This window comes from Somniosus microcephalus, chromosome 11 (assembly GCF_052327205.1).
Source record: "Somniosus microcephalus isolate GS21.2 chromosome 11, FLI_Smic_1.0, whole genome shotgun sequence".
In the NCBI taxonomy this organism is placed as follows: domain Eukaryota; kingdom Metazoa; phylum Chordata; class Chondrichthyes; order Squaliformes; family Somniosidae; genus Somniosus; species Somniosus microcephalus.
The window spans coordinates 214,323,952-214,335,555 of record NC_140997.1 but is presented as its reverse complement, the minus strand read 5'-3'; the positions used below and the strand labels follow the sequence as shown (position 1 = coordinate 214,335,555).

Below are 11,604 nucleotides of genomic sequence, written 5' to 3'. Positions count from 1 at the left end.
CATCACCCAACCTACCCCCATGAAAACAATTAGCCAGGATTCCCAATCCATATCACTGTTCATTGAGCCCTGCGTATGTGAACATTGAGCGGGGACAGGATTCAGCTTTGTTGTGACGCTCTATAACCAGTAGGACTGCATTCACTCTCTAGGCTCAAGCATGAAGAACGGCCACTGTTTCTCAGTGAAAATAAATGGTAATGGTTCAGTGATCCACAGTCATTGCATCATATTCAGCCCATGTTATCCAAGTAATGTAATAATACAACTGACAACATTTCTCACAGTACAAAAAAATTACACGTATCAAAAAATCTCAGACTGAAAAAGTGCTCCAGACTTATTGGTCTTTGAGCAGTTACAGATTTGATTGTCCAAGCCATCATTTCAGTTGCTCCATATAAAGGCATTTAATGCCAATGTAGTACATTTTACTACATTAAAGGAGTTATATAAATGCAAGTTGTTATTCTTGTCTGCTAGAATTCAGATAACTTGCAGTCAGTGCAAAAACAACTCCCAAACCTAATCTGGAGAGACTGCTCATTTGGCACTTTTATTAGACTGAACACAGAGCTCTCTTTACATACAAAGGAATGACCCAGAAATAAATAGACATATGGAATAAGTTAACAGAACAGGTCAGTGAAACAAATACAGTGAAACTCACTTAAGTAAATACCCAGGAAAGGGATAGCCCACTTAAGTGAATGAAACATCAGTACAGAAATTCTTTTCTTATGACTTCCCACATTTTCCAGAATGCTTAAATGAACTGTCAACCTAAGTGAGTATCTGCTGCTGCTTCCCACCCTATCCTCCTGATCTACCACCACCTCCAGCGCAGCACGGCCTCTGAACCCCGCACCAGGAATACATGACGTGACTTCATAGCTGAGATTAAATTGCAGCAGTTTACTTCAACACAATAGTAGACCACTTGAGCTAAAACAAACTGCTACCCTCATTTAATGTTAGCTTGTCAGTCAGCTGTTATGGTCTATAGGTGTGGTACAGGAAACAGCAGCAGATCATGAGGGTCAAGCGGGAGACTGCAGAAGGCCAGGACGGCGGAGCAGGAGACAGCAGCAGGTTGGGAGAACCAGCAGAAAGTCACTAATGAAAAATAGCAAAATCACTTTAGTGAATAACTGAACAAGTTCTGTTGACAAACGAGCTATTCACTTGAATGGGCTCAACTAGTGTAGATGGGATCAAAAGACAAATAGATGGGTTTCTGGAGAAAGAGTGAATTGAAGGATGCGTTAAAAGGGTGGGGTTAAGATCAACCAAAAGAAGGACAAGCGTCTTGGGCCAAATATGATTTTTCCGTTCCTAACATTTCCTGTTTCTGTGACTGGATTGTAGTGAATAAAACTAAGATAGCAGAATAATCACACTATATACAAAATGTTTAACATATTTACACTGATGCACATATATACACATAAAAGACTACAGTTATAAAATAACTGGCTGCCTGAGATTGTCACTCAGTCTCTTACATAAGAACAAAGAGGTCCATTCACTTAATGGATTGTTTTGGGGTAATGGGTAATGGATACGGTCTTCCTGAAGTCTTTTCCAGTAAAGTCTACTTCCTGCTGCCGTGCCATAGATCCATGGAGTGTCTTGGGTTTTCGTGAGCAGTGAATCATTATCTAGTGTGCTTACAGATCACTGTAAGTCCAAAACCTAAAGGCCAGACTGACAATACATCTTGATTTGACAAGAATATGTATCTGGCGGTGAATACATTCACTTTTTTAGTCTCTTCACTGAAGTAGTAAATCGTTTAAGATTGCATAAAACATTTCATTACTGCAGAAAGTGAAGAGAATTGTTGCTTTTGTTCAATAAGGTTTGTTAAAAGATTTCTTTCTCATTTTTGAAATAGAAGAGGACTCCAGGAAAGTCTTGTGTTACCAAGTATTGGTTTAAAACACTTTAGTTGTGACAACTTTGCCAAATGAAACATTATCCATTTTGAAGGTAGTGCAGTGCCAGCGACAGGATTAAATTAACACAGTTACGGTTTTTGGTTTGACATGGCTTACAACAGTTTCCCTTTGTCACAATCTTTCACAGTTGGGCGGTAACCTGGATTTTAACCAGAGTAGCGAGAGACAGTGATTGCTCAGTTCAAAAAGGTTTTGTCCTTATGGAATCTTCAAACCACTGAAAGCATTTCCATTTTTATCAATGGACAGTGCATCATTGGATCACTTTCTTGTTGCCCTTCTGATGTCCCCTCTAACTTGTAGTGGTCCTGGTACCAGGTTGAGTGATTTTGTTCCCACAGCTGGCACTCCTTAATGACACCATTAAGACGGCCACTAATTGTTGACTGATAGCTGGTTGCTTTCTGCACAGGTTTGAAGTTGGCTGGTGCCCCAATCTCTTGGAGGAACTCAGGAAGTTGTGATGGCAAATTGTAGATCGGCATTTTATTAAATATCTCTGGGATTTCTGCCTTGCTTTGCAGATCTTCAAAATATGCAACAACATACTTCCCAGAAACATTTCCTTTCATGATATCAGGAAGAACACAGTTCAAGGAGGCCATAAATCCATCGTATGGGTCATGCATGGTTTCAGTGCCTCCACTGGACTGCAGCCATTCATTGCATTTCACACTGGCACCCTTGGAGAAGAGGATGAGGATTTTCCCACCTTCTTCTGCAATTTTATTTTTCTGGGAATGGATCCACAGCAGGGGACCTTGGGCACCCATTTCTCTACGATTCCACAGATCCACGGCTACTTCGATGTTTAATTCAACCAGGATAGATGCAAAAGTGTTGACCAACTTTTCATACTGGTTGTGATCCAGCGAATACAGAAGGAGGACCTTCCTGTTAATCGGAGAACCTGGAAAAAGCAAAAGTACCATAATATCACAGGCCATTCCATGTAAATAAAGAACTTGCATTTATATAGTGCATCATCACGGCCTCATGATGTCCCAAAGCACAGTATAAGAAATTAATTCTTTGGAAGTGCAGCCACTGTTATGTAGGCATTATGGTGACCAACACATGCATAGCGAAGTCCCATTAGCACCAGTTGGTTGAATGACCAGATATTGTTTTTTGATGGAATAGAATTGTTGGCCGGGGGCACTGAGAGACCTCTCAGCCATTCTTCAAATAGTGCTGTGGGATTTTTTTATGTGCTCCTGAGTAGGCAGATAGGAGCTCTAACAATGCAGCACTTCCTCCGTACCGCTCTGAAGTGTCAGCCTAGATTATGCGCTCAAGTCGGTACTAGAGCTTCAATCGAAAAAACCTTGACTTGGAAGTGAGAGTGTGACCAACTGAGCCAATATATGCCAGGGCAGATTTCCCTAGGTCTGCACCTATAAAGGAACCTGCCTGATTTCTTTGTAGGTGTATGCTCAGACCCGCATGATTTTCCAATATTTTCTAAACCCATGTGATCCAGTGAGCCTGGAATGACTCAGGAAAATCTCCCCGTACTCTCTCACCCTTAGTGAAAGATTATACCACGTACTATAACGTATAATATTATGTCTTGCAACACACGGGTTTGTCTGTACAAGTATGTGCAAGTTGCAACATAGTGTGAGTAATGCGTTTCACAAATTTGGGCGTTTTCTTTAGCTAGAATGAGGTTCCATTGTATTCAGGATCAGCACCCCTCAATCCGTGCATTCAGCTACAGTTTAAATCTCAATAAAATCACTAACCAAAGTAATTGGACATTTTTATGTCTTATTTCTTCACTTTACAGAACAAAGCAATCCATCATATATTTTTATACATCAATAGAAGTGTAAAATGTATGAGCAACTACTTCATTCAACCATTTATACTCATCATTTGGTGTAAGCATCTACCTTTCAGATTCTGGCACATCACACTCTGCTTGTATTATGATTTAAAATTGAGTTTTCAAGGTTGACTGAAGCAACATTGGCAGCTATTTAATTTTCATCCAGTTAGGATAAAAAACGGAGTCTTAATTTAGATTTACAGCAGCTTAAAAAAATAGTATTTTATGAAAGAGTTTCAAAAATGTTGAAAAATGTTCCGTGTATCTCAAAATATGCTGCTCCTTAGATTTCAAAATGAGAGGAAAAAAATTGAGGGTGGGTCCATTGAAATGTCACTGAGGGAAGAGCACTTAAACAGATGTGACTGTGTTTCATGAGGGCAGGTATGATCGAAGCTTCTCTCACTGCCTTAGATGAACCAGAGAGTTTGTCAGCAGGCTAGTTCTCTCAATGGAGAATGTTGATAGACTGGTAGTCCTATGAAAAGATAGTTTAGGTTACTTTTTGCAAAGGAGGTGAATGTATGGAATGGACTCTCAACAGAGGCAGTGGGGTGTGATTTTATCAGAAAATTCAAGCGATGAATGCATAAGGTGCCTGGCAAAAAAAACGATATGAGACTCCCAAAACAAGCGCTCTACTCGGAGCTCCGGCACGGCAAGAGAGCCCCAGGTGGGCAGAGGAAACTCTTCAAGGACACCCTCAAAGCTTCCTTGAAAAAGTGTAACATCCCCACTGACACCTGGGAATCCCTGGCCCAAGACCGCACAAAGTGGAGGAGAAGCATCCGGGAAGGCGCCGAACGCCTCGAGTCTCTTCGCCGGGAGCAAGCGGAAGCCAAGCGCAAGGAGCGCACGTCAACCCAAGCACCCCACCCACCCGCCCCTTCAACCACCGTCTGCCCCACCTGTGACAGAGACTGTAGGTCCCGCATTGGACTCATCAGTCACCTGCGAACTCATTTTTAATGTGGAAGCACGTCATCCTCGGTTCCAAGGGACTGCCTAAGAAGAGAAGAGGGGAATGGGAGATACCATGGGATATGATATTTTCTAAACACTGGGTCAAGTGGTCTTTTCCAGTTCTGTACAACCACAAACAGTGGTTTGGCACATACGAGACTCTCTTTAGGGTCAAGGGTTATTAATAGAGAGCATAGGAACAGGGGTAGGCCATTGAGCCTCTCGGGCCTGTTCTGCCATTCAATGAGATCATGACTGATCTGCGACCTAACTCCATATACCCGCCTTTGGCCCATATCCATTAATACCTTTGATTAACAAAAATCTATCAATCTCAGATTTAAAATTAACAATTGATCTAGCATCAATTGCCATTTGCGGAAGAGAGTTCCAAACTTCTACCACCCTTTGTGTGTAGAAGTGTTTCCTAATTTCACTCCTGAAAGATCAGGCTCTAATTTTTAGACTCTGCCCCCTTGTCCTAGAATCCCCAACCAGCAGAAATAGTTTCCCTCTATCTACACTATCAGTTCCCCTTAATATCTTGAAAACTTTGATCAGATCACCCCTTAACCTTCTAAATTCTAGGGAATACAACCCTAATTCGTGTAATCTCACCTCGTAATTTAACCCCTGGAGTCCGGGTATCATTCTGGTAAACCTACGCTGCACTCCCTCCAAGGCCAATATATTAGGAACAAGGTGGATGAATTAGTTGTGGAAATAGAGGTAAACAAGTATGATTTGATTGGGATTACAGAAACGTGGCTGCAGGGTGGGCAAGGCAGGGAACTTAACATCCAGGGATATATAATATTTAGGAAGGATCGGCAAAAAGGTAGGGGAGGTGGGGTAGCATTGCTGGTAAAGGAGGGGATTAATGCAATGGAAAGGAAGGATATTAACTCGGATGAAACGGAATCTGTATGGGTAGAAATGAGAAATAGCAAGGGGAGGAAAACGTTAGTGGGTGTGATATATAGGCCTCCAAATAGTAATATGGAGGTGAGGGAAGGCATAAAAAGGGAAATTAGAGAAGCGTGCGATAAGAGCACAGCTGTCATCATGGGTGACTTTAATTTACATATTGATTGGACTACCCAAATTAGTAAAAATTCTGAGGAGGAGGAATTCCTGGAATGTTTTCGGGACGGTTATCTGGACCAATATGTCGAGGAGCCGACTCGAGATCAGGCCATTTTAGACTGGGTATTGTGCAATGAGAAGGGACTTATCAGCAATCTTCTTGTACGAGGCCCCTTGGGTCAGAGCGATCATAATATGATCGAGCTCTCAGTCGAGATGGAGAGTGAGGAAATTGAATCAGAGACTAAGGTCCAGAACTTAAATAAAGGGAATTACGAGGGTATGAGACGGGAATTGGGTAAGATTGATTGGGTGGTGTTTCTGGGGGGATTGACAGTGGATAGACAATGGCAAGCATTCAAAGATAGAATGGAAGAATTCCAGAACATGTTTATACCGGTTTGGCATAAAAATAAACCTAAAAAGGTGACTCAACCGTGGATAACGAGGGAAATTAGGGACAGCATAAAATCAAAAAAAAGGGCATATCAACTGGCAAAAAAAAGCACCAGACCGGAAGATTGGGGGCAGTACAGGATACAGCAAAAGAGGACAAAGGGATTAATCAGGAAGGGGAAAATAGAATACGAAAGTAAACTTGCAGCAAACATAAAGACAGACTGCAAAAGCTTTTATCGGTATATCAGGAGGAAAAGACTGGTAAAATCCCAAGTCGGTCCCTTGCAGTCCGATTCGGGAGAATATATAATGGAGAATAAGGAAATGGCAGACCAATTAAACTCATACTTTGGTTCTGTATTCACAAAGGAGGACACAAATAACCTCCCAGGAATATCGACAAACATAGCGACTAATGAGAGGGAGGAGCTGACAGAAATCAGTATCTCTAGGGATATGGTGTTGGGTAAGTTGAGGGGACTGAAGGCCGACAAATCCCCGGGGCCTGATAAACTACATCCTAGGGTACTTAAGGAGGTGGCCCTGGAGATAGCAGATGCTCTAAGGATCATCTTCCGGAACTCCATTGACTCGGGAACAGTACCCGTGGATTGGAGGGTAGCTAATGTTACCCCAATATTTAAAAAGGGGGGTAGAGAGAAAGCAGGGAATTATAGACCAGTAAGCCTTACATCGGTTGTGGGCAAAATGCTAGAGTCCATTATTAAGGATAAAATAGCGGAGCACTTGACAAATGGGGAAAGGATCGGACAGAGTCAACATGGATTTACAAAGGGTAAATCGTGTTTGACTAATCTGCTGGAATTTTTTGAGGAAGTAACTGGTAAAATAGATGGGGGAGAGCCAGTGGATGTGGTGTACCTTGACTTCCAGAAAGCCTTCGATAAGGTTCCACACAAAAGATTATCATGCAAAATTAAGGCTCATGGGATTGGGGGCAAAGTATTAACGTGGATAGAGAACTGGCTGGCGGATAGAAAACAGAGAGTTGGAATAAACGGCTCATTTTCGGAGTGGCAGGCAGTGACCAGCGGGGTGCCGCAAGGATCTGTCCTGGGACCCCAGCTGTTCACAATATATATAAATGATCTGGATCAGGGAATTGGATGCAATATTTCCAAATTCGCTGACGACACTAAACTAGGAGGGGTGGGCTCTGATGAGGATGTCAGGAGGCTACAGTGCGATTTGGACAGGTTGGGGGAATGGGCAGATACGTGGCAGATGCACTATAATGTGGATAAATGCGAGGTTATCCACTTTGGGGGTAAAAACAGGAGGGTGGATTATTATCTAAATGGCAATAGATTGGGAGATGGGGAAGTGCAGAGGGACCTGGGTGTTCTTGTGCACCAGTCACTGAAGGAGAGCATGCAGGTGCAACAGGCGATTAAGAAGGCAAATGGTATGTTGGCCTTCATATCAAGGGGGTTCGAGTATAGGAATAGGGATACCTTACTACAGCTGTACAAGGTGCTGGTGAGACCGCATCTGGAGTATTGTGTACAGTTTTGGTCGCCCCATCTGCGGAAGGATGTTCTTGCCATGGAAAGAGTGCAGCGGCGATTCACCAGGCTGATACCTGGAATGGCGGGAATGACCTACGAGGAGAGATTGAATAGTTTGGGCTTGTACTCACTGGAGTTTAGAAGATTGAGAGGGGATCTCATCGAAACATATAAAATTATGGCAGGCCTGGACAGGCTGAATTCAGAGAGAATGTTTCCAATGGCAGGGGAGCACAGAACCAGGGGCCACAGTCTAAAAATAGCAGGCAAATCATCTAAAACAGAGATGAGGAAGAATTTCTTCACTCAAAGAGTGGTGAGCCTTTGGAATTCCCTGCCACAGAGGGCTGTGAAGGCTAATTCAATAAATATTTTCAAGAGAGAATTGGATATATTTCTGAAGGCTAAGGGGATTAAGGGTTACGGAGAAAAGGCGGGGACGGGGTACTGAACTGGTAAGATCAGCTATGATCTCAGACGAAGATCAGCCATGATCTCATTGAATGGCGGAGCAGGCTCGAAGGGCCGAATGGCCTACTCCTGTTCCTATCTCTATGTTTCTATGTTTCTATATCCTTCCTCAGGTGTGGTGCCCAGAACTGCTCACAGTGCTCCAGGTGTGGTCTAACCAGGGCTTTGTATAGCTGCAGCATAACTTCTACCCCCTTGTATTCCAGTCCTCTAGATATAAAGGCCAGCATTCCATTAGCCTTTTTGATTATTTTCTGTACCTGTTCATGACATTTTAATGATCTATGTACCTGGACCCTCCCAAGTCTCTTTGGACATCCACTGTTTTTAGCCTTTCACCATTTAGAAAGTACCCTGTTCTATCCTTTTTAGGTCCAAAGTGGATGGCCTCACATTTGCTTAAATTGCCAGTTTTGCCCATTCACTTAATCTATCAATATCCCTTTGTAATTTTATGCTTTCATCTACACTGCCTACAATGCCGCCTATCTTTGTGTCATCGGCAAATTTGGATATATGACTTTCTATGCCATCATCTAAGTCGTTAATAAATATTGTGAATAGTTGAGGCCCCAACACAGGTCCCTGCAGGACACCACAAGTCACCTCCTGCCAATTAATTAGAGTACCTACACATTATCCCTACTGCCTGTCTCCTGCTGCTCAGACAATTTTCTAACCAGGTCAATAATTTGCCTTCAATCGCATGGGTTTCTACCTTAGTTAAAAGTCTCTTATGTGGGACTTTATCAAATGCCTTCTAGAAGTCCATATAAGTAACATCCATAGACATTCCCCTGTCCAGTACTTTAGTCATCTCCTCAAAAAATTCAATCAGGTTTGTCAGGCATAACCTACCTGTCACAAATCCATGCTGACTCTCTGATCAACTGAAAATTTTCGAGGTGTTCAGTCACCCTATCCTTAATTATAAACTCTAGCACCAGGATCAGCCAATAATTCCCAATCGCTAAGGCTTTGTTCATTCTACCCATTATTGTACAAACTTAAGCCAGGAATCAACATTTCTCTCCCATCACACCACCACTTCATAGTCACGAACCCTTCTCCCAGTGGCATCAATTTGGTTCTTGCATGATTACTGCTTGAGGGTTTCGTTTACATGTCTGCAGTGCAGTCGGAGTTGGGTCTTCTCACTGAATTGAGATATTGCAGAGCACACACTGACACAGTGGAGCATGCTGTCTGACAGCTTGGCTGAAATCTAATAAAACTCAACCACTGAGATGATCAACTGTAAGCCGAGGCTGAATTTCAAACGTGAAATTTATGAGTGGGAGGCCCCTTGCTCTTAGAATGACTAGGCCTTGGGTCCATCATGCAACTTAGAGGGTCAGTTGGACAGTAACGCAACGCTATCTGAGCAACACAGCACAGTGACATTGGCACCGGATCAGCATTGGCGGTCCTTTCGTTGCAATTTGGTGGCAGTTACTCAGTAATACTTCCCTTACTCAACCACTCAGACATCTACAATGTGACCAAGCACCACTTGCCTCTACGCGTTTCAAGCCCAGACTAGCAAATAAAAATGGCTATTTCTGTTACCCATTGTAAAGGTTTACCTGCAGCTGTAGGAGCTGTTGCACTGTAATCCCATTTAATCACCTCTATGCAACCTGTAGGAACAGAGCAGGATTTGGGTTAAGGTGGTGGTCTAGAAAGTAGCAACAAATACTGAATATAAGCAGAGTTGGGATGAGTTTAGAAAATAGCAATATGTACGATACAGACAGGATTCACGGTACATGTTCACAATAACATCTATAGGTTAGAGAGTAGGGTCTACAGACGACAATACTACATGCAGTGCAGATACAACAACAACAACTTGTATTTATATAGTGCCTTTAACGTAGTAAGACATCCCAAGGCGCTTCACAGGAATATTATAAGACAAAACAAATTGACACCGAGCCACAGCAGGAGAAATTAGGGCAGGTGACCAAAAGCTTGGTCAAAGAGGTAGGTTTTAAGGAGCGTCATAAAGGAGTAAAGAGGTAGAGAGGCAGAGACATTTAGACAGGGAATTCCAGAGCTTAGGGCCCAGGCAACAGAAGGCACGGCCACCAATGGTTGAGCGATTATAATCAGGGATGCTCAAGACGGCAGAATTAGAGAAGCGCAGATATCTCCGGGGGTTGTGGGGCTAGAGGAGATTACAGAGATAGGGAGGGGCGAGGCCATGGAGGGATTTGAAAACAAGGATGAGAATTTTGAAATCGAGGCGTTGCTTAACCGGGAGCCAATGTAGGTCAGCGAACACAGGGGTGATGGGTGATCGGGACTTGATGCGAGTTAGGACACAGGCAGCCGAGTTTTGGATGACCTCAAGTTTACGTAGGGCAGAACATGGGAGGCCAGCCAGGAGCGCATTGGAATAGTCAAGTCTAGAGGTAACAAAGGCATGGATGAGGGTTTCAACAGCGGATGAGCTGAAGCAAGGGCAGAGATGGGCGATGTTACGGACATGGAAATAGGTGGTCTTAGTTATGCCACGGATATGAAGCTCATTTCAGGGTCAAATATGACACCAAGGCCCCGATTTTCTGCCAGCCGTCGGGCGGCTTTCCAGGTGGCCGGGGGCCGAAAATCGCTGAAAAAGCGGGTCGCGACCCCCCCCCGCCTGATTCCCTGCCCCGTCCGACTTTTGGACCGCCGTTTCTCCGCGACCCGCTTCAGTCCCGGCCGCCGTTGGTGGGACTGGCCGTCGGAACACAAATCACCAATTATTACCTTGTTTAAGTAGATTTTAAGGGGCCGTTGCGATTTTGGGGCTTTCCCCACGTGAAACACGCCTGCGGGGAACCCCGCTGATGAGACCTGGCGTGAAAACAGTTGGCTTGCTTGCTTGCAGCTGCAGGTCAATGAGGACTGAAGAGATTTAAACAGGCAGCATTTGCAGGCTGCAGGACCTTGTTGATGAAGGCTTGGGGGAACTTTTTGAAGGCTTAGGCACAGCTGTAGAAAGTTGGAGCCTCACACACTTCTCCAGTGTGAGCTCCTGGGAAGCCCCTCTCACCACCCTAACTCAGCGCCTCCTCAACGGAGGCATCTGCCTGAAGCATGGGAGGCCTTTGGTACCTTCCCTTCCTGGCATTAGAGGATCTCCAACAGCAGAGGAGGCTGGAGCAACTCCAGCAACAGCATCACCAGCAGCACCAGCAGGAGCGGCAGGCTGCGGCTCACCCACCTGAGGCAGCACAGGCCAGAAGGGGTCAGCGCATGGAAGGCCGTCGGCGCAGGAGATACCTCCCAAACAGGGTGTACAGACACAGGGTCAGCTACCTCAACATGACGGAGCAGCAGTGCCAGAGGCGTCTCCGACTTTCGCGAGAGG

At 44.2% G+C, this 11,604-nt stretch overlaps 1 protein-coding gene across 2 annotated transcripts in view; it reads right to left on the bottom strand.

Moving 5' to 3' along the window:
* Positions 1-531: 531 nt before the first annotated feature.
* The window catches only part of LOC147111218 (interleukin-17 receptor C-like), a 100,505-nt gene continuing 89,432 nt past the window's right edge, over positions 532-11,604 (bottom strand). For both annotated transcript variants that reach the window (XM_086001890.1, XM_086001891.1), the window contains exons 18-19: positions 9,830-9,883; positions 532-2,871 (exon numbers count right to left, since the gene is read on the bottom strand). In XM_086001890.1, the coding sequence (XP_085858016.1) occupies positions 2,171-2,871; positions 9,830-9,883 (755 nt within the window). In that variant the 3' untranslated portion in view covers positions 532-2,170. The remainder of the gene's footprint in view (positions 2,872-9,829; positions 9,884-11,604) is intronic.